Raw genomic sequence first — 23,022 nt, 5'->3', positions numbered from 1 at the left:
CCATCTCTATATATGGTACCATGTCCAAATGCATCTAAAGCTTTCTCCATGAAAGATTTAAAACAAGACTCAGTGATGTAGTGATTCTTAAGGTGCTGGTGTGGAGACTGAGGAGACCCAGAATCAAATCTACATGCATCCATGAAGCTCATTGGGTGACCTTAGCTCAGTCATTTTTATGTTACCTGATCTCAAAAGGGTGCTGTGAGGATAAAATGAAGAAAGAGGAAAACCCAAAATCCTTGGAGGGAGACTAGAGGGAGAATGGGATACACAGCCAAATTGGTGTTGAGAGCCAGTGTGGAGGAGTGGTTAAGAGTGGCGGCCTCTAATCTAGAGAACCAGGTTTGATTCCCTGCTCCTCCACATGCAGCCAGCTGGGTGACCTTGGGCTAGTCACAGTTCTTTCAGAGCTTCTCAGCTCCACCAATCTCACAGGGTGTCTGTTGTGGGGAGAGGAAGGGAAAGGGATTTGTAAGGCGCTTTGAGACGCCTCCGGGTAGTGAAAAGCATGGTATAAAAACCAACTCTTCTTCATAATGTGAATTATGCTAAACTGAGACTATTCACCCACAGCTGATTTGTTTTCTTTGTTGTACAAAACAGCTCCTTTCCCAGTTTTGCACATTAGTTGTTAGTACTCGGAAGGTGTTTGTCAGTGTTCATCTATATTTTGAAAGGTCTAGCTGTCCCCACCCCCACCCAGTAGTTCTGGAATTACACACTAGAACATGGGAGTCCATGAGGCCATTATGGTGGCTTATATGACCACCCATCATACTGTTCTCTGCAGCATGTGGGGACACAGAGGGATGTCATTTCACTTATGGAAAAAACCAACAAATCCACTTAGACAGGGAAAATGCAAGACTTGTACATTTGATAGCATGAAAAAAATCATGGGTCAGCAATGAATAATTTATATTATTTATTTAGATTTACATTTATAACCCACCCCCATGAGCCTGAATCAGAAAGTGTAATCTTGAATTTAGGAGGAGGAGAGGGGGGGGAGGAGGATGGTTCTTATATGCCGCTTTTCTCTACCCGAAGGAGGCTCAAAGCAGCTTACAGTCGCCTTCCCATTCCTCTCCCCACAACAGACACCCTGTGTGGTGGGTGAGGCTGAGAGAGCCCTGATATCACTGCTCGGTCAGAACAGCTTTATCAGTGCCATGGGGAGCCCAAGGACACCCAGCTGGTTGCATGTGGGGGAGCGCAGAATTGAACCCGACATGCCAGATTAGAAGTCTGCACTCCTAACCACTACACCAAACTGGCTCATCAAGACTTTCCACTCTCCCACAACATCTGGGGTAACAAATTTGCCTAGAAATTCTGCCCTTTTGAAACGGCCTTTTTGAAATGAATATTCAGCCCAGGCCCTGATTTTAACGCTTCATTAACAGCAACATCAGATAAAATCCTTCATGCAAACTGGACAGTCTATTTCGTTTCACTCACTAGTGGAAGAGCATTCCCATGGCATGTTTCTATCATTTCCGTAAACCAGTGATCAGACCGTCAAATGATGCAAGAAAAACAATGAACACGCAGAGTACTAGTAAACATGGCAAACGTTGACATTCATTTAATTTTATTGCTCATTGTGTTGCAACAGTTCAAAGGGGCAAAATTAATAGACTCTTATCACTAAGGTTAGAGATACATATATCACATGCACATCCACACAAGCTACTTTCACTGTATGTTTTGTAAAGGAATGCAAATGTTTCTTTAGAGCATACCTATGTGGCTGGTCTCCCTCATTTACAGTAGTTCCTAGCTCTGTGAAAAGAATACAAATCTGTATAGTTCTTTCTTCAGTAGAACTAATGGCTGATGCAGTTGTTCATTTGTGTTAAAATGAAAATGTCGATCCTGATATGTCTAAAAGTGAGACGCAAGAAAAAAAGATGGTGTTGTCTGCCTATCTTTACACAAACAAGGGATATTTCAGATATAAGCAGCAGCCTTGTTGAATTTAGTGCAATACACAGGCAGCCCAGGTTCATGCTGGATAATCAGAATCCAAGAGCAATAAAGCAAATATATGTAACATTGAGACATACAAGCTTGAGAATGAACAATCTGGTATCTCAGAACACTACATGAAGAGCCCTGCTGGATCAGGCCACTGTGCCGTCTAATCCAGAAACTTATATCACATAGTGTCCACAGACATGGCGTGGAGGCCCAGGCTTTCCCGTGATGCTGCCTCCTAACTAGGGTTGCCAGCCTCCAGATGGACTCTGTGGCACTATAGCCCATTGAAGCCCCTCCCCTCCATAAACCCTCACATCCTCAGGCTCTGCCCCCAAAATCTCCAGGTATTTCCCAACACAGAGTCGGCAACCCTACCCTTAAAACTAGTATTCAGAGATATGCTGTCTCTGAGTATGGAGGTTCCCTTTAGTTACCACGGCTAGCTAGTAGCCACTGATGGACGTTGTTTTCTTTTTCTTTTTTTACTGTCAAGGTGCAGCTGATGTATGTGAATCCTGTAGGACAGGGGTAGTCAACCTGTGGTCCTGGCAGAGGCTCATAGGAATTGTAGTCCATGGACATCTGGAGGACCACAGGTTGACTATCCCTGCTGTAGGGTTTTCAAGGCCTTCAGAGGTGGTTTGCCATTGCCTGCCTTGGCATCACAACTCTGGTATTCCTTGGGGGTCTCCCATACAAATACTAGCCAGGGCCAACTCCGCTTAACTTCTGTGATCTGATGAGATCAGGCTGGCCTGGGCTATCCAGGGCACTGATGGACCTATGATCCATGAATTTGTCTTACCCCCTTTTAAATCTATCCACAACTGTGGATAGAATTAAAAATTCACCGTCAACTGGCAGTGATTTCCACATTCTAATTGCTTGAGTAAAATAAGTATTTCCTTTTGTCTGTCCTGAATGTGTTGCCCATTAACTTTAAAGGGCACCTTGGAGTTCTAATATTTGAGAAGGAAAGTTCTCTCTCTCTCTCTCTACTTTTCCTACCCTAGGTATAATGTTATGAGCATCTGTCAGGTCCCCCCTCCCCACATTCATCTTCTTTTCTAAACTCAAAAGTCCTATATCCTTCAGCCTTTCCTCATAAGGAAGACGCTCCAACCCCATAATAATCTTTATTGTCCTCCTCTGCATTTATTTTAGTGATGGGGACTATCCAAAGGGGTTCAATGCTATGTAGTGAGGGTAGGTCTTTATAAAGATAAATAAAATGAACATATAGTGGCTTTGTCAGCAAAAACATTTATTTAAAATGTTTTTAAGCCCACAAAGCTGCCTTATACTGAATGAGACTCTTGGTCCATCAAGCTAAATATTGTCCATTCAGACTGAGAGCTGGTTTCTAGGGTATAGAATCATAGAATCAAAGAGTTGGAAGGGGCCATAAAGGCCATCTAGTCCAATCCCCTGCTCAACGCAGGATCAGCCCAAAGCATCCTAAAGCATCCAAGAAATGTGTGTATCCAACCTTTGTTTGAAGACTGCCAGTGTCAAGCAGAGGTCTTTCACATCACCTCTTACCAGGTCTTTTCTACTGTAGATGCTGGGGATTGAATCTGAGACCTTCTGCATGCCAAGCAGATGTCCTACCACTGAGCCGATGCCCTTTGTATCCTGCCTGACTCCATAAGTATCCAAGACGTGTCACAAGAGTTATAACCATGGGGATAATGTATGAGTTACCATACATATCATGCTAATGTATAAATCAAGAACTAAGTTTGATTTAAAGCCAAGGGCAGGGAAAGAGAGTGCTGAGCCCTTTCTTCTTCTGCATTCCCCCACCCCCACCCCACCATAACTTCCCCTTGCCTTCAATCAGTTTTTACACAGAAGAGATCTGAGACTGAGCAAAATATCCCTTTTCCACCTGCACTTTCTCTGCATGACACTTCCTGTTTCATATTCAACTGTCTGTGACTCATATTTTAAAATATGGGGCTGCTACCATCCGGCTGAGCTTGAGCCCCCATTACTGAGTATAGCCAATCTCTCTAGCCCAGTGTTCTACCCTGCCTGGCAGGGGGTCTATAAGACTTCAGGTGGTGGTCTTCCCCTGTGTTGCTATAAGCAGCCCTTTCACTGCAGGCTCAGGGATTTGATGAAGCATGTGGCCTTTTTCTCTTCAAATAGACATCATTGCCTGTAGACAGGAATCCAAAGTAGTGATGGAGATGGAAGCTTTGAAATATGCACCACTTTGGATAAAGCTTGCGGTTCCATATCCTGTTAATTCTCTTCTGCGGGACGCTGTGTTTTCTCCTCATTTCCTTTGAGGGTTAGCAATTTTCCTAAGACCTCTCAACCGATCAAGCAGTTCTGCAACAAAGTCCTGAATCAAAAGCCGGAAAAAGGAGATTTTAATCCTTACAGTTTCCATCCTTTTTGACCCTGACTTTAGATTGGTGAAATGTTCTGCCAACTGAGATCAGAGCCCTGCAGGATCTCAGACAATTCTGCAGGGCTTGTAAAACAGAGCTATTCCGGCGGGGTACGGTTGAGGCCTCAAACCATCTGATCTACTGGCCTCCGTGTTGGGACCCACCAACCACTCTCAACAGACCCATCTTTTCATAGAACAGTTTCTGTTAGAGCCCTCTCAGCCCCACCTACCTCACTGGTTGTCCCTTGTGGAGAGAGGAAGGGGAGGTGATTGCAAATCACTTTGGGATACTCCTTCACGTAGTGAAAAGCCAGCTCTTCTTCTTCTCTTTATGCACTCCCTCTTTCTCTCCCACAATAGGAGAGGGGACAAGAGTTTAATATTTGTTTTAATATTATAATTTAATGTATTTAGGTATTTATATTTAGATTTTATACTAATTGCATATGAGTCTCACAAGATGATAAATGAATGAATGTGCATACATTTCTCTAAGTTGCAATAGACTTTTAGCATCCCCAGCAAGGGGCTTTCAAGGCAAGCGAGAAACAGAGGTGGTTTTCCATTGCCTTCCCTCACACAGTCTTCCTTGGTGGTCCCCCACCCAAATACTGACCCTACTTAGCTTCCAAGATCTGACAAGATTAGGCTATACCAGGCCACCATCTCTTCTTGAGTGAGGGCTAGATATCTATTCTTAATCTGTCAGTGTGAGTTCATCCAGTGTAGGATACAAGTTAAGGTAAATGATGAGGAATCAAGAAGATCATCTTCCATAAGCAACTGGATAAAAACCCTAAGTGGAAATTTGCAAATATGGTCTCCTTCAAATGTAATAGTCAGGTATCCTGTTCAACAGACAAACTACTCAGAACCATTGATTTTAGGATAAAATATAGATGCAGGTAGAGTTGACTCCTTGTTGGCAAAATCCTGGATAATTGGGAATGGAGCCCGGGGAAGGAGGGGCTTGAGGAGGGGAGCAACCTCAGTGGGGTATAATGCCATAGAGTCCACCCTCCAAAGTAGCCATTTTATCCAGGGGAACTGTAGTCTGAAGATCAGTCTTAATTCTGGGAGAACTCTAGCCCCCTCCCCAGAGGTTGGCAACCATAGTAGAGGCATGCAAAATGCAGACCTGAAGTTAACAGGAGGACAATCCAGCCAGAGCTCTGGGTAAGGCAATGCACATGTACAGCCCTTGTGCAACACTCCAAATAAAGGAGAATTATTGACAGATATAAAAAGGGGGATTCCTGTGCATAGAACAACATTTGTAAGTGGGAAAGAATCATGTGCTGTGGGATTTATTTATCATTTAAAAAGCAGAACTTCCATTGTTTATTTAATAATTTAATAATTATTTAAATCTTGTCATCCAAATTCATTGTACTTTCTGTCTCTAATGTTGTGCCATTGTATTTTATTTATTTTAAAATGTATTGACTGCCACTCTGGGACCATGCTGGCTCATGGCAGTTTACAGTAAAACCCCAATAAAACATGGATAAAATTACAAAATGCCCAGGCAGCATAATCCCATTTTATTTGAGCACCCCTGGTTTGTGTGTGTGCGTGCTTCTTGCACTAGATGTTCAGGGCATTGTGAGAAGGGACCCCAGATCTTCCACAACCTGGCCACAACCAAATGCCTGGTGGAAGAGCTCCATCTTGCAGGCTCTGTGATAGCTCTGTCAGGGTCCTCAGCTCTTCTGGGAGCTCATTCCACCAGGCTGGGGCCAGGACCAAAATATTGTTTCCTGTCTTCCCACATTTCTGACTATCCAATTCAGAATCTGACGGTCATTTGATTGAAGAATTTATATGCTTCTGCTGTGCAATAAATGCTTGCCTTAAACTAAACAAACCTGATGCTATAATATTCAGAACATAGAAAAACAGATATTTCTGTTTACTTAAACTACCTTTTTACTGTACAACTATCTGATATTAACAAATTCTGCTCACCTCTGTAGGTCGGGAACACTTGTGAAGAATTTCCTAAAAGTCAAGGCAAAACATTTATGTGTGGATGTAGTACCTTCATGCTATAGTTCTTGTTAGATTCTTCAGTGCCATCTACCACAGCATAAACAAATGTACACGCAAAGCTACATATTATATAAACAAATTTGTAGGTCTAGCAACAGACATGTACTTTCTATCTGGGAAATTAATTGGAGTTGGGTGCAGCGCTCACTGGAGAGCCTTTCCAAAAATAACTAGCATACAATTACAACTGTAATCAGTATAAAAGGAAGATTAATCAGCTACAGATTTAGTTAGTTTCATTAAGACAAATTCAGTCAACAAGAGCAAATTGTAATAGGTGACTCTGCAAAGTAATGATACTTTTTTGTGTGGGGGGCATTTTTCATTCTAGGATGCTACTCCCTGTGACAGTAGAAACTTTAGCAACCAATGGTAGATTTTGCTTATTCAACTGTAAATTAGCTGATTAATCAATTAATGTTCCATAAAGGCATGTTCTGAAGTAATTTGCTAGAGCAAACTATTTGCCTCCATCATTCCTCTCTTGCCACTGTACTTGCACCTGGAGTGCTCTCCTTGCATGGAAGAAAAGGTGTGTGTGTGTTAAACCAAGCATGGACTGAAAGTTCAGGCAGAAGCAGCTGTTTAAAACAGGGAGAGGGGCTTCAGACGGGGGAGGGGGGTCTCCTGGCCTCAACTGGGTTTGGCAAACCTTCCTCAAGGGGCAGGCCACCAGGAAGTCTCCTGGTAAGTTAAAAGTTTGGTCTGCCCCTGACAGGAAGGCATCTTTCTAAAATGATTCCACTACACTTGAGTTCCAAAATGAACAGATGTCATTGGGGGCTCATTTGTATAATATGCTATGTATCATGGGAGCGGTTAGAGTAGTACTGTAATCATTCACAACAAGGGAGCCAAGTATTAGTGAACCTCCCCTTTGGCTTCTTAGTGACCTGTTTAGCTCTGCCCCTCTTCTGCTACCCCCATCTTCTAGTTTTGAAAAGGAGGATAGTGTTTCTTGTCCCGCAGTCTACCTGTAGTCTTGATTTCTGTTCCTCATTGGAGACCTCAAGAAGATCTTCAATGTCAATTTCAGGCTCTGGGGCTGCTGTTGCTTCAGTCTCCTCCTGGAACTAGAGAAGAATAAACACCTTTAACATATTTTCTATTATATTACAGACAGTCAAGAGAGTCCCCTAAGTTAGATCCTCCAAGCTTTCCTCATCAGCATCACTTATTTCTTCTCCTTAGGGCAGGTGTGGATTTCCCTGCATTGGTTTCACAGTCTTTGGCCTGACCTATTGAGGTGTTTCCTCTTGACAGCAAAAGATCAATCCCCAAATCCATAAAGATATGTGGGTATCTATGGACACCTGAAGATGAAACTGAAATACTTTGGCCACCTCATGAGAAGGAAGGACTCCCTGGAGAAGAGCCTAATGCTGGGAGCGATTGAGGGCAAAAGAAGAAGGGGACGACAGAGAATGAGGTGGCTGGATGGAGTCACTGAAGCAGTAGGTGCAAACTTAAATGAACTTCGAGGGATGGTAGAGGATTGGAAGGCCTGGAGGATCATTGTCTGTGGGGTCATGATGGGTCGAACACGACTCTGCACCTAACAACAACAATGGACACCTCAGAAGAAAATGAGAAGATCCTATTGCCTTGTTTAGGAGAAAGGCAATAGTTTATCTTGTGTGAGTTGGATATGGGTTGTAGGGTTCCCATAAATCAGAAGCCACTGGAAAGTACTTAACACGTACAAACACAAAGGAACCTGTTGAGTAGTGAAGAAGAGAATGTGTTCCGAGAATGATTTAATTGGATGGGGGGACCAATTCAATAAATAACATTTAAGAACTATGAATGGAAGAAGAATCAGCAAACAGGAGAGATGCTAAGATCTTCAACAAAGGATCTGGCTGAGAGTAAAGTAAGAGAAAAAAAATTGGTGACAGCCAACAAGGTATGTGGAACACACACCTGCTCGGGGGCTCCCTGGCCCCTCTCTCAAACACACAAACTCCTTCCCTCCCATTCCCCCCTGCCCTGGCCCCCCTTATCTCTCACTTCTCTGACCTCATCCCTGGTCCCTTCCCCCTCCCTCAGATACACACCTAGATTCACTTCTCCTTACCTCTTGAAGTGGTGCTGCGCCACCCTGCAACTGCCCCAGCCACCTTGAGCATTGGTGGCACTGGCCCCACATCCTGCTGCACTGCCCCACAGTTGCCCCAGCCTCTTCTGGCACGCTCTCTGGGACGCGACTATGGATGTCATGTCCATACCCATTTCCATCCCAGAGGGCGTGCCAGAAGATGTGTTCCACCTCAATAGATAAGATCAGCTGTCTTCTCTCGGCCAATGGTCTTTGGTGTATCTTGAAATCTGTTTTGTTGTCAGCACCATAAACTAACCAAGGTGGGGTTAAAATGTGATGCTGGGAGGACAGAAGAATTTACCTGTGTGGTTGTGCATGTAACTAAGAGGCTCATTGAAGCCAGAGCCCCATTTACTATACTTCACTTTAATGTTCACATACTAGAAATACGTAGCCCAGATGGGTGTTGTGCTGGCATCCTAATGGAGCAGGTGCAGAAGCACTGCACGTATAGTGGCCCAGTTGTTTAAAAAAACAAACAAAACAGGGCACATACAATGACAAACAGGTAAATTCTTCTTCCATGGCAGCATCACTTTTAATGCAGGCTAAGTCAGCAGCACCTCTTCATTTTCAATGTAAGACGATTACTACATGGTATGTGTGGGGGTGTCCTACGCCTTGAAATATTCAAGCCTTCCCTTTTCATGTTTTTGTGCTGAGGACTTTTGAGGACTTGCATGCTCACAACTTTGTGACAATTTGGTTGGTTCTAAAGGTGCTAGTATTTCCCCCCCAACATCAGGGGTGGGATCAGCAGAAGAACTCTGAAGAGGTGACATAGTAATATCCTAAATAAACCAGATCAGATAGCATCATTGCATATAGCCAAAGGCCATTACAAGTAATCACAAGAAGATAAAACATAAATAGTAACATTATTCAAATAACCAGATCTAAAACGACTTATCATATTCAAATATTTTGCCCTTCAGATACAGCTTTTGCTTGGCTGCCAAGGTAAACAGCGATATGAAATGTGTGAGTGAGAGAAGGAAAGTCAGCCTCTCTGATTCTGAGGAAGGGTTTAAGCCCTTTGAGAATGATGCTGCAAGAAATCGGGGTCTGGGCTGTGTGTAAAGAGAACAGAACTGATTATAATGGGCTGAATCCTTCAGAACCAGAGAGCTCTGCAGGTACAAAAGTGCAAGCAAATGTTTTTTGAGAGCAGTGACCATCAAGCAAAGCTGTTGGCATGGTCTGGAACCAAACAGATCTAAAGGGTAACAATGAATGGTAATGTTAGGCAGGTAGGAGGCTCTGACAGAGTCCCTTTTAATCTATTTAAATGAGAATAAAAAGTTGGAGCAGGAGACTGAACACCCAGTCCCAAATATTGGTACCATTCATACAGACACCCTGGGCATCATCCAATATGAAATAACAGTGAAGATCCTGCTGTTGTAGCAAGCTTCAAAGGTGCATCTTTCTGCATTGTCATGAGACACGGCCTGCAGAGTAGGATAGTAGTGGCAGGCCTTTGCATGATGCTATGTACATGGGCTCTGACTGAAGGCAAACCAAATTCTGACCACATCAGAGCTGCTGAGATGCCTCTGGGCAGCGCTACAAGTCTCTATAGTAAGGCATTTTGGATGGATCCCAACTTTGTGACAAGGTGATCATTCCAACCCTAAGCCTTTACTCCATACAGAAGTTGTGGAACAGCCTTACTCTGGTCTAATTTCAGAGTTGATTCTATTAAGATACCTCCCTTTGTGCTGTGGAATTTCAGAATAGCACATACTATTTTTAAAATCATAGATTTGGTGTCTGCTGATTGAGCCATTAGAGCTGCTGCATTGACCTACTGGGGTGCCATCTATGGTTCACTAAAAATTTCCAAGCCTTTTCCCAAAGAACATTATTTTGGTCTTAGCGAAGGTCTTTCCTTTCTTTCAAGTAGCCTTTATTGGCATATAAAGAATGACATAACATACAGTCAATAGTCAAGCTACAAAGTTCTGAGATAAAAATGATATAACCAAGTATTACTTGACAGATCGAAAAATTATAAATCATAAAGAAACTTTTCTACAATTTCTGGTACTAGCAAAGGTAATATTTAAGACCTCTTCTCTGAAGAAGATGTCTAACTTTTGTAGCATCTATTTGAGGCCAATGCATGTCAGTGACACCAGAAGCTTATCATCAGCAATTTCATCTTCATCTTGTATCCTCTGTTGGAGGAGATGTAGGGTCATTGGGGGGGGGGTGTCAGACACAAGCCAGCTGCTCCAGACACCCCATGGCTGAGAATGCACCTAATCAACATGGCTACCTAGAACCTTTGCTCTATGTAGTTCGTCCTTCATTTAAGTTAATCTCAAATCAAAGCTTGATCTTGCCAGATCTCAGAAGCTTAGCACTGTCAGCTCTGGTTAGTGCCAGCCAGGATAGGAGACCTCTAAAAAACACTAGGATCATGATGTGGAGTCAAGCAATGGTAAACCACCTCTGAGCATCTCCTGTCTGGCTGTCAGACAATCCTAGGATCTCTTGGCTGTGCTACAGACAACCAAACAATAAATAACTAATAGGTTTTGCTATTGATACTGCTGAAAATATTCAACAAAAAGTTGCTGCTCTTTTTTCTTCTTGTTAGAATGATGTACACGTAAGCCTACACTGACCTGTAGAAAATGTTTAATGTTAAGCTTTCAACTTAAATCTGAAAATATACCTGTCAGGATGGCTCTTAGAATGGGTCAAGTATAAATTGTTTTGTAGATGTATCAGAATTAAGGATAAGGAGAAGCTATAGAAGACTGAAAGCTTATATTGTTCTATGTTTAATGTTAAGCATTTAATCTAAACCTGGAAATCTTATTATTCTCTGTATTAACAACATATACTGTATCCTACATTGCTATTTTTATGAAAAAGGGGAAGCAGTGCCTTTTTCTCTCTCTTGTTTCTTTTCCTTAGTAGGCATATAGGTAATATAATCGTTAGTGTTGGAAATATAAAATGGGGCTTTCCCCCCTTATTTTTTTTATTGGTGTATTGTTATAGGGCCAAAGCTCATATTGATCTGTAGAAAATGCAAAGCTCTCAACTTATACCTGTCAGGATGGCTCTTAGAATGGTTCAAGTATAAATGGTTTTCTAGATGTATCTGTATTAAGGATAAGGAGAAATTATGAAATCCTTTTGTAATTTTTTTTTCTTTGTACATCTTTAAGGCAAAGCCCTACTTTCCTCTCCCTTCATCAGGGTATTGATACAGGGCCAAAACTCATACTGTTCTATAAGAAATGTTTAATGTTAAGCATCTAACTTAAACTTAGAAATATCTGCCAGGATAGCTCTTAGATTGTATCAAGCAGTTAACGTGAGGTCTATGATCTCTCAAGTAAGTTGATTAATAATAACTTTTCTTTTGTATATCTAAACAGGCCTTCTTTTTTGTAGTGGAAATGTGGATGGCTCTTAGACTCATGGCTCTTAGAGTTTTGGGCAAAAGTTTATGTCACTGTGGAGTCAATGTGGGGTCCTATATTTTCAAATGATGATTATATTTTATTTACTGCTTTTTGTATCAATAACTCGTGTTGCATCCTATAGTTCTATCTTTATGAAAATAAAAAAAATCATTACAATAAAAAAAAGAATGATGTACACGTGCAAATAATAACAATAAATAATTCTGAACTTGCATGTATGACTCCAGTATAGTAACTAACTACTAATTAGCCCCAGGACTGCTGAGAGAGGAATGAAGAGGACAGCGCTCCCAGGGCCCTGGTCATCCCGGGGCTCCAAAGGATCAGGCACCTCTGATGACTGGCTCTCATAGCATCTTGATCTGTGTGTCCTGTGCAGCCTGCCTAGCCAGAACGGTTTGTGTCGTCATGGATGAGCATACCCTTGTCTTCTGGATTTTTTTTAATTGTCTCCTCATTCACTCATATACTTGTCAGCTGGCAAATCTTATATTTCTGTACATTAAACTAGGATGTGAAGATGCTGAAGAACTTATTTTGCCTTTGCACCATTCTCAGCAGCAATCCCGGTGTTGGTGTGTGGTTGATTCCATGTTGCATGCTCTGGGCAAAACTGAAGAACAGATCTGCTTCTTATCTTAATGATTCCCTTTAAATGGTAATGGTTAGGCCTTGAGGAATGTAGAATAACTTATTGCTCTTTACCTGCCTTGGGTAAGCACGGTAATACTCATACTGCAAGGAAAAACAAGAGACATGTTGTGTCAGGAAGAAAACCTCTGGAATTTAAATCAAAGGGCAGGGCCATCACAAAGTTCCTGTATGGAAACAGGTTTGAACAGCCTTCACAGGTGACCCTCACTGTAAAGGACATACCAGAGTTGGTTTAATTTGTAAAGAGCTTGCTCCCATTTCTTCCTTGCTTCTCCAAATACAATTTTTATGTACCTCACAATTTTGTCTTAAAGTGCACAAACACAGAAGGCAGGAGGTGTGCAAGATTACAAAAGACTTTTGAAGGGTGCAGCAGACCTCCACAGCAGTTCTGCTGGCCTTTCATCAGAAATGTTTATGTGTAAAGCTGTATGCTGAAATGTTTATAAGCCCCGCTGGCATCATTCCAGCAGCAGGGAGGACAACCTCAACAATTCTTGAATGGTGGGCAAGCTGCTAGCCCCTGCAGTCTGGGAAATGGGGCAGAACAACAGTGCTGAAGAGGGATTAGTGCTTATGAACTGAGGTGTTGGCTGTGTGCCCAGAGAGGCTTTCCCCAATATTTTTGTTGCCAGAGAATCACTGGTGAGATCCGAGTCCAGTAGCACCTTTAAGACCAACAAAGATTTATTCAAGGGGTGAGCTTTCGAGTGCAAGCACTCTTCGTCAGACTCTGATCTTCTTACATGACAGGGAATATGGTAAGATAGTGGTTAGAGTGCTGCACTATGACTGGGAGACTTGGGTTCAAGTTCTGACTTGGGCATCATGCCTATTTGGGCCACACTCTTTAAGCTGAATCAGTCAAGAGGACAAAATGGAGGGAGAGAGAGAGCCACATACACTGCCCGGAGCTTCTTGGGTTGGATTAAAATGTGGCAGAAAGCTGGTGAGTTATTTGGCGGCTGGTTATGTAGCACATGAGCTCCTAGAACAGGGCTGATCCAAGTGGCAGGCATCTTCTGCTGTGCTCCAACTGAATGGGGGACACACACACACACGGGGTTCATATAGAACCAGAGTTGGCTGAGCGTTTATGAGCAAAGACCTACAAAGCAGGAAATAACAGGAGGAGCAATGGCATTTCACAGGTGGAGGGGATAACCCATTCAAAATAGCAGACCTCTTTTTGCAGCAGTAGTTGGAACCAACCCTTAAGATGTTCATGTCTGTCTCCAAAGAGAACTTTAAGAAAACCATAGAGATTTATATTCACAAGTTAAAAACAGAATCCCTACTAATATGGGTCCATCAGAAAGATTATATTTTCATCTTCACTGGCTTCCTGTCCTGTTCCAGTTTTAATCGGAAGGTTTAGGCTTAACAGGCTACAAAGAAGGTCGGTACAACTCATGAGGGACCAAGTTGAGGACTGTTTTTTCCATAGTAGCCAGGAGTAAACTGTCCATGATGATCCATCAGGAACTTGCTTAGTTCCACTGGTGATATCTCTTGGATTTCTTCAGGGGCTATCCAGAATTTCCTTGTGGGAGGAATAAGCCTGGTTTATAGCACCACCTCACTCTCATCCTGCCATAGCTTGTCAAGACTGAAGATGGAAGACTCCAGTTTGTCACTATGTCCAGATGTGAACAATTTACAGTTTGTGTTTGGAAAAGCAACAAGAAGAGCCAGTGTGGTGTGGTGGTTAACAGTAGTGGCCTCTAATCTGGAGAATTGGATTTGATTCAAATCCCCACATGCAGTCAGCTTGGGCCAGCCATGGTTGTTGCAGAACAGTTCTCTCTCAGCCTCGCCTACCTCACAGGTTGTCTGTTGTAAGGAGAGGAAGGGAAGGCAGTTGTAAGCCAGTTTGAGCTGCCTTGGGGTAGAGAAAACAGTTCCTCGTATCCATGCCTATTGATGTAGTGGAATGAGGCAGGAGTGTGCTGAGATGGTTCAGTGGACATCACATTTCAGGGGATGAATTATATTGAAGTTAAAGTGGAAAACTAGTTCAGTATATAAGCACCACAAACCTAATGTTTTGTTGAGGAGTTTTTTACATAAGGAAGCATTAAATATTTGATTCTCCCCACCTGCAGCCCATTCTACCACCTCATTCTGCTGTGCAGACCAGGCCTAAATCCTGGTTAAAGGTTCTGATTACCAGAAGGGGAAAACAATACTAGTTTTTTTAAGGCACCTGCATTCCAAACTGCAAAGGGAAGAGTGAAGGATTCTGTGAATCTGACAACAATGCACCAGGCTCATGAAAGGAAACCCAGTGTTTTCATGATATCTGAATGCAGCCTTAAAGTGTTCACTTACGAGTTTCAGATATCGACAAGTTGGAAAGAGCCAGTGAAAGCAACAAGCATGAAGAAAAATCTACAAAACAAGTGTGGATAAAATAGCTAGCATTAGATTTGAATACATGGAGCTGAGTTAAAATCTGAGTTAAAATCAGTGAAACTCACTGGGATGACTGTAGGCATGTCTATTTCTCATCTTATACTGTTATGACATTAAAATGCTATTAGAAGATGGTGAGGATACATATTCCTCTTCAGGGGAGGAAAGACAGGACACAGTTCAATAGAATAAATGTAAATAATAAAATTTGCCCTCAATAAACCAAATAAGGCAAGGCAATGATGAAAGGATGTGAAGGGACATGAAATTCTAGAGGAAACTTTAGAAGGAGTATGCTCACACTATACAAACATTTATACAAACCTTAGAAAGCAAAAGGATGGAGCAATAATTCATTTTTCCCACTGAGGACAGGACAAAACAATGGTCTTAAATTACGAGATAGATTTAGATGAAAGATTAGAAACCAGTTTCTGATTGCAGTTCCACAGATTAATAGGCTTCAAAGAAAGCTGTGAAATTTACTTCCTGAAAATATTTACTTCCTGAAAATATTAAAGTAAAAAGTGTCCCACATATGCCAGAGATGTTTTTGATAAAATTTGTCTTTTCCTCAGGATAAACAGATGACCTGCCTCCCCCCCCCCCATTCCTCCCTTATCTTTGCCCCTTTTGTGTATAAGCAGAAGTGAAAGTCTGTGCCAAATAGGCCAGATAAGCTCATTCTCTTCCCATCATGGCAGACATTGTCCCATGACATTATAAACTATATGCTGTGTCATAGATAGAGCCACATGAACATGCCACAGGTGAGATTCAGCCTACCTACCTGGTACTGATACAGCTCCTGCAGCTGGACATCAATCCATTCTTCCAGGTCTCTCCACCTCTGGAGATCTTTCCGATTATACTTGGTGGTTAATTTGGCCAACTTTCTGTGGCATGATTCTTCCTCGAGCTTCTCAGGAGTGCTGAAAGTAACCCGAGGGAGGGCACCTGACCCCTGGGCTAGGCTCACTAATCGCCCCACTTCCTCTGTAGTCTCTGGTGACAATGTTCTCTCTTCCAACATGTTTCTTTTCCCCTCCTTCCTCAAAAAATTGCCATCGATTCTTTCCCGTCACAAAATAAGCCGCCTAGGACACGCCGGGCAGGTCACTAGAAGAAAGAGAGCAAGGCAGCAAAATAGCGAGAGGAGCAATTGGTCAGCTGCTATAGGAAAAAGCTTCTTCAGTTACACTGTTAGTGAGACTGACAAAAGCAGGATGGAAGGGAGAGTAGTTGTAATAACATCTGTTGTTAGAAGAGGCTGAGCACATCACTGAATTGGCAGACAAAGTCCATGAAAGTTTTATGCCACCTACTTCCTGAAAAGAATAGGCTAAGTGGAGATTATTGAAAGCAAGGGAAAGGAAAGCGGGCACTATTCAGTTTCTACTTTTTCTAAATACATGGACATGTACCCTAGGTGCATTTGGTCTTTTTTATAGTCTAACCATTAGGAACTTGTTATAACTAATCTGGATTTACAAACTAGCAACAGATGGTCAAATTCAGAAACATTAAGAACTGACCACTGTTCTGGCAGGTAGCTGTAGCTGTAGCAGGTAGCTGAAGAAGATCATCAGGTAGTGTCTTACCATTCAGTCATACTTAGGCCTGCCAGACTCCAGGTGGGACCTGGGGATCCCCCAGAATTGCATCACATCTCCAGGTAACAAAGATCTGTTCCCCTGGATTAAATGGCTGTTTAGAAGATGGACGGTATGGTATTATAGCCCATTGAAGTTCCCTTCCCTTCCCAAACCCTGCCCCCTGCAGACTTCAACCCCAAAGTCTCAGGTTTTCCTCAGCCTCAAGCTGGGCCACCCTATGTTAGTCACTATGAGGCTGCTCCATAGATTATACAAAGGCATTACAATATTGTCCATTTTTTTCTCAATTCCTTTCCTAACAATCTCCAACAGATTGTGGCTTTTTCATCACTGCAGCACACTGGGTTGACACTTTCATTGAACTGTCTACTATGACTCAAGGTCTTTTTCCCTCTCAGTCTCAGCAAGTTCAGACTCCATTAGCCTATATTTCAAATGGGGATGTTTTTTCCCCGCTTACCAACATTGAACTTCATTTGCCACATTATCTCCCACAAGCAGTTTGTGGAGATCCTCTTGGATCAGTCTTTGTTTTCACCATCTTAACAATTTTGTATCATCTGCAAACTTGGCTACTACACTACTCATCCCTAGTTCCAGATTACTGATGATTAAAATAAATAGTACCAGCCCCAGTACTGATCCTCGTGGGACAGAATCATAGAGCTGGGAAGGGCCATACAGGCCATCAGCGCAGATACTGCACTGAAGGTAGGCAAGGGAAGGTGAAGAGCAGGACTTCCCTGCTACTGCTCCTCCAGGTAAAGCAGCAGGGAGGGGATGGGAGAATGATAGGTAATGGAAGCAGGCAAAAAAGCATAGCTGTTGGGAACAGGCAGGAAGGCAGAGCAGCAGGCGGGTGTGAACCCTTTCCCCTGTGTTTCTTGTGGATCCCTGTGGAAGGGAATATGCAGAAGTACAAGAGCAGATGGCAAGCATGAGAAGAGGAGAAGAATGAGACTGTTAGGACCCCTCCCTGGTCACAAGGTGGAGTTTTTAATAATATTTCTGGTATATCATAGCCAGGGAGCTTCCCCAGACATATTTGTCTTTCAGAAATAGGACAAGAGTGCTCTAATGAGTTGACATATCCCTCCAAGTGGGATCCTGATTACAGAGTAACATAATTAATTGCACAAGAGACTTGGTCATTGACATTTCTCTCACCCTAGGATAGCTTAACAAAAAAAATCTTTGGACTCTGGCTGTTTGTCAATCTTCTCTGATAGCCCTCAATACTATTCCAACACCTGAAGTCATTCTCTTCATGATTTCTTCCCTGATTAATTTGCCCACCTCAGTGTTTTCCCCATCCCAGATCACCCACTTTTACATAATGGCTTGCACTCATCCAGGTAAGAATGCAAATGATGCAGCTTCCTGAGAAAACCCCTTTTTTAATTACATCACTCAGGAGATTTCTAAATAATCTAACCAAAATAGTTTTGTCACAGACTTGCTATAACTATTAGTGACTGTTTCTTTATTTTAAATTTACTCTAACATTGTTTTAGGGGGCATGTGCCCAAACCTGGCCTTAGGACACAAATTTGGTATTTAAACAGACACACTTGATCCAGTCTTGTGAGTTTTGTTCCTGGATCCACAACATGCACACAACTTGCATGCACGTTCATCTTGCTGCTTCTCTCTTTGTAGACTTATTCATGTTACAGAAAGTAGGTATTAATGCTTTTCTGACCCAAAATATTCTTTATCTAATCGCAGCCTTTTTTAACCTTTTGACTGTGAAGTAACCCTGAAACATTCTTCAGGCTTCAAGTAACCAGCTGGTCATAACTCCCTGCCATGCTGTAGTTCACACATTTACAGTGTGCATGGCATCATCACTAATAAAATAAAATGCTTGTTAGAGAAAGTTAATTTGTGTGCCTGAGCGAAATAAGGAAGCATTCATAGTGGTATAGTGGTATAAAGCCCACCATACAAAGCAGCAATTCTCAGGAAAAATTATCTGTGTAATTTGGTTGAGAATGATGGTTCTATAGCACCATCTCAACCATTTACTTTCCTCCTATATGCTTGTTTAGTTTAAACAGTATAAAAGCATTAGGGACCTTATTTCTGTTTTTCAATAAAATCCTTTTTGGTTAATTTTAAAGTTTGCCTCTGCCTGAAATTTCTGGCTAGGATACTCCTTCCGTATACACAGGTGGAAAATCCCATGTGTTACCCCTCATGCTTAGCATGTATCCTAGAATTATGAATTCACCTATCATATATTCAGGATATGTCTATTTTAGGTAACAGGACCCTTCCATGATTCTTGCAGATCCCTTACTTGTAGTATTTGTAATTAATAACCAGATTTAGTATTTGTAATTAATAACAGTACCTGACTCCAAAATCCATTGAAGTCTGAGTTGCCATGATCTGCATTCCACACGGACAAGCTGCACACGTCAAAAATGTTCTTCAAACAATTTGTGGAAGACATTTGGACTACCATGCTCTTCTCTGGAAGCTATTGAACTACATCAAGTTCTCTGTCAATACTAACAACAGTTACTTGCACTAAATAATTCAGAAGGTCTTGTGTCACTTTTCTAAAGAGAATCAGGTCACTTTAGAGTTTACAGCTACACTGCAGAACTTAAGCAGACTGACTTCAAGTCTCCAGGTAATTTCAATGTATCTATTTCTTCCAGTAAAAGAAGCCAGTTTGTATAGTTGGTTAGGTTGCTGGATAGAAACGGAGAGGCTCGAGTTAAAATTCCTATTTGTCCATGAAGATTACAGGATGACCTTGTCAAGCCATTCCCTCTCAATCTAATTTACCACATAGGGTTGTTGTGATTATAGAATAGAGAAAGGGAAGAACAACATATACAACCTTTGGCTCCTTGGTATAAGGACACAGTAAGAATTATATAAAACAAAGAAGCCAGTAGGCTCCTTACAGAAGATGTAAGTTAATATAGAGTAGGGACGAGCATTGAAAGCCACAAGAAATCCCACAGTGTGTGCTATATATCTTTTTGCACCCAAAGAGAAAAATAAAAAGGTCTCCTTTCTTCCTTTTTAATGACAGGTGATGACTGGGAGGAGGGAAAATGCTTCCCTTCACCTTATGCTTCCTGAAACAGCAGCCTCAAGGCTGGCCTGTTTGCCACAGCAGTTCAAAGTCATGGGCTTAAGTCCTGTGTGTGGAACATCGTTTCCAGGTAGTGAGCCTGAACAGGACTTAGGACCGAGGAGGTCTGGATTCAGGACCTCACTTGTTATAATTTTGGCTAATTCTCTCTCAAGCTAACCTACCTCATAGGGTTGTGATGAGGAAAACAGAGGAGAAGGATCCTGTGTATACAGCCCTGAGCTCCTTGAGAAATGGGTGAGGTGAAAGAGCACTAGAGAGAACAAAAAAGCATGCGTATACCCTAATGGGTCTGACCACTGGTCCATCTAGTCCAGTATACTCTTCCATGTAGTGGCCAATCAGCCCCCCTGCAGTGCTAAACAAATAAGGCATAGAGGCTAAGGCATTCCCCTGAATAATGCCTCCTAGTGCTGGTATTCCTGGATTTCCTGCCTCTGAAAATGGAAGCTTCCTTCAGTCACTATGGCTAGTATTTGTTAATGGATCTTTTATCCATGAACTTTTTAAAGCCATGTATGCCTATGGCCACCCACTGCCTACTCTGACAGTGAATTTCACAGTTTAAAAAGGAACATTTCTTGTTGTTAGTCCTGAAGTGATTTCCCAACAAGTTGTTTGGGTACCCTCAAGTTCTGGTATTATGGGTGAGGATGAAAAAAAGCTCCCTCTGTCTACTTTCTCCCTTACCCCACCCCATAATTTTCTAACATGTCTCTCTTTAGCCATCCATTTTATAGACGGAGAAGACCGAGGCTTTCCTCCTTAGCAAAGAGTGTTCCAACCCCTTCATCATCTTGACTTTTTTCTAGCTCTGCTGCATACAGTAGCCCCTTTTGTCCCTTTCCTAAGAATTCCTAGCACAGAGTTTGCCTTTTGAACAGATAACACCCATTGAATCAACATTTTCATCAACCTTTCCACTACAGTCCCAAATAGCTTTCTGTCTCAGCTAGTTCCTCAGCATATGTCCAAAATCAGGATTTTTTATTCCAATATGTGTCACCTTATGCTTATCAAAACATCTCCTGCCAATTCCCCTGAACAAAATTTTAGGAGGTTAAAGAGGAGAAGGGAGAAGCGGGAAAATCCTTGGGGAAGGATTTAATATATCCAATAAATATATATTGGATTGCTGCCTAATATGCTACTGACAAAGGAGTAGCATGCATCTCATTTCCACTCTTCCCGTGTATTTCAGGTACTGCTATCTAGACAAAGTTCACTCTTCCTTTAGGAATTATTGAAATTCAGAGTGGAGGAAGCGACAATATATGGAGATGTGGCTGATGATGCCTCTAACTGTACATACTTTTAAAAGGCTCAGACCAAAGTGTCTTGCTCAGTAGAAAGCAAATATGGGGGAGGATTTTTTAAAAAGAAAATCACATGGCTTAAAATTGCTGTCCAGTATTTGTTTGTGGACTCAGAATCCTGTCACTCTGTCCTTTGTTCCCTTCTGTATGACTGCTGAGTCGCCTGTTAGTCACCGTCTCCTGAACTCTGGAATTCCTCCTCCAGATTCTTTCCTGTGCTGCCTCTTTGCCTTTGTTAATGTCCACACCCTTCCTTTTACCTTTGTGGTTCAACGCCCACAGCCCCAGGACAATTTACCAGGTGGGTGGAGACAACAAGAGTGGAAAAACAAGCAGGCAAATAACTTTTCAGTTATCCTTTAAAAAGCAAAACTAAACTTGTATAAAAACAAGGTCAATAATTCAGTCACTATTATACAAGCTGCAAAGAACAATCAGATCCACAGATGAGTCTGAATTTTCTCCTTGTTATGTAAAAGGGTCAGAGTCCCTTTCTGCACACATTATAAATACATTTATTTCTTTAACTGACAAAGTGATTCTGCCTGGTTGCCCAGACACACCTGTACATTTTATTGCTTGGAAACAGGAGTCCAAGTAAAGCACAACTAACACAGTGGACAGGATTCAAGGACTCCCTTCTGCTAAGCATTTCTCTGCTGAAGGACATATTTTTCCTGCCAGAACAAAACTGAGTTCAAAGAGGAGAAGTCAAGATGACCCTGGCCCTGGGGCATACCTAAAGTAGCTCTTAGGTCCCCGCTAAAAATAAGCCCCTTTTAAAAATATAAATGACATATAAGAACATGTTAGTCCAATTTTGCCCACAAGAACCTTAAATGTGTTTAGCTGAACTGAAAGTTACCTGTTCTTGGGTGTATAAAAATGTGCAGTTTAAAATTAAGACTTTAAGGTTACTTCTCAGGGGTATAAGCTTGAGTCCAGTGATACCTTTGAGACCAACAATATTATATTCAAATTATATACCTTGAATAAAACTTTGTTAGTCTTAAAGGTGCCACTTGACTCAAACTTTGTTCTGCTGCTCTAGACCAACATGGCAACCCACCTGAATCTATTCTCAGGGGTATCCAAGCCACCAGACTTTCTAGAAGTGGCTTGTTATATAAAGCAACAAGGACACCTGTTTGCAACACATGATAGTTGCAGAACATGGACTAGTTCTTGATGTTGCTGGCAATTATATATGCAATATTAGCATGTTACACACACAGAGACACCCTGTCTTCAGAATTCCTGAGCGCCTGGTGTTTGCACAAAAGAAAGCTGGTAAGGATCTACCCTTCATGTGATGCCTGTGTGACCTAGTTTTGCAATCACAAAAATAAGTAGAAATCTGTTGAACTCCTGTATATAGCAGGCATGAAGAACTCCAATCTTCATCAGCCTCCATGCCTTCAGCAGCTGGATGGGGGAACCAAAGGACATGGTGGTGCTCAGAAACTACATATATTATTCTTATTTTTTCAATACGTACTAAAAATTGCAGAACAAGTTGATGCTATGATTTTGTGCTGACAAAACCATCACTGGATTCACGGGACCCTGACAGTTACCGCCCGGTCTCGCATCTTGCATTTCTGGGAAAGGTAGTTGAGAGGGCTGCCGCGGACCAGCTCCTAACATTCCTTGAGGAAACTTCGGCCCTCGACCCATACCAGTCGGGCTTCCATCCTGGCTATGGGGTGGAGACTGCAGTGGTCACTCTGATGGATGATCTCCGGCCCCAGCTGGATCAGGGCTTCAGCTATCCTTGTACGTGTTGGTCGCATCTGATGTGGTCGACCACGTGTTTTTAGCCCACTGTTTCGCTGGGGCATGGATTAGGGGGCTGATCTCTTTCTCCAGAACTGGACACAGAAGGTGGCAGTGGGAGAAGAGGTGTCCTTCTGCGCT

The 23,022-nt window shown here is 42.2% G+C and overlaps 1 protein-coding gene across 1 annotated transcript; it reads right to left on the bottom strand.

The window, feature by feature from the left end:
• Positions 1-906: 906 nt before the first annotated feature.
• On the bottom strand, positions 907-16,329 carry PPP1R14D (protein phosphatase 1 regulatory inhibitor subunit 14D). The gene is made up of 4 exons (XM_077322868.1): positions 15,849-16,329; positions 7,417-7,515; positions 6,359-6,391; positions 907-4,339 (listed from the first exon to the last, which is right to left on the bottom strand). The coding sequence occupies exons 1-4, from the start codon at positions 16,089-16,091 to the stop codon at positions 4,271-4,273; spliced, it is 444 nt and encodes a 147-aa protein (XP_077178983.1). The 5' UTR covers positions 16,092-16,329; the 3' UTR covers positions 907-4,270.
• Positions 16,330-23,022: the final 6,693 nt, after the last annotated feature.

This window comes from Paroedura picta, chromosome 2 (assembly GCF_049243985.1).
Source record: "Paroedura picta isolate Pp20150507F chromosome 2, Ppicta_v3.0, whole genome shotgun sequence".
In the NCBI taxonomy this organism is placed as follows: domain Eukaryota; kingdom Metazoa; phylum Chordata; class Lepidosauria; order Squamata; family Gekkonidae; genus Paroedura; species Paroedura picta.
The sequence above is the reverse complement of the archived record's forward strand: the minus strand, read 5'-3'. Positions and strand labels throughout refer to the sequence as shown.

Coding starts and splice junctions, on each gene's coding strand:
- PPP1R14D (XM_077322868.1), bottom strand. CDS start 16,091: ATGTTGGAAGAGAGAACATTGTCACCAGAGACTACAGAGGAAGTGGGG. Junction 7,516..15,848: donor AGGAGCTGTATCAGTACCAG/GTAGGTAGGCTG, acceptor ATTCTTCTCTAG/TTCCAGGAGGAGACTGAAGC. Junction 6,392..7,416: donor AACAGAAATCAAGACTACAG/GTAGACTGCGGG, acceptor CTTGACTTTTAG/GAAATTCTTCACAAGTGTTC.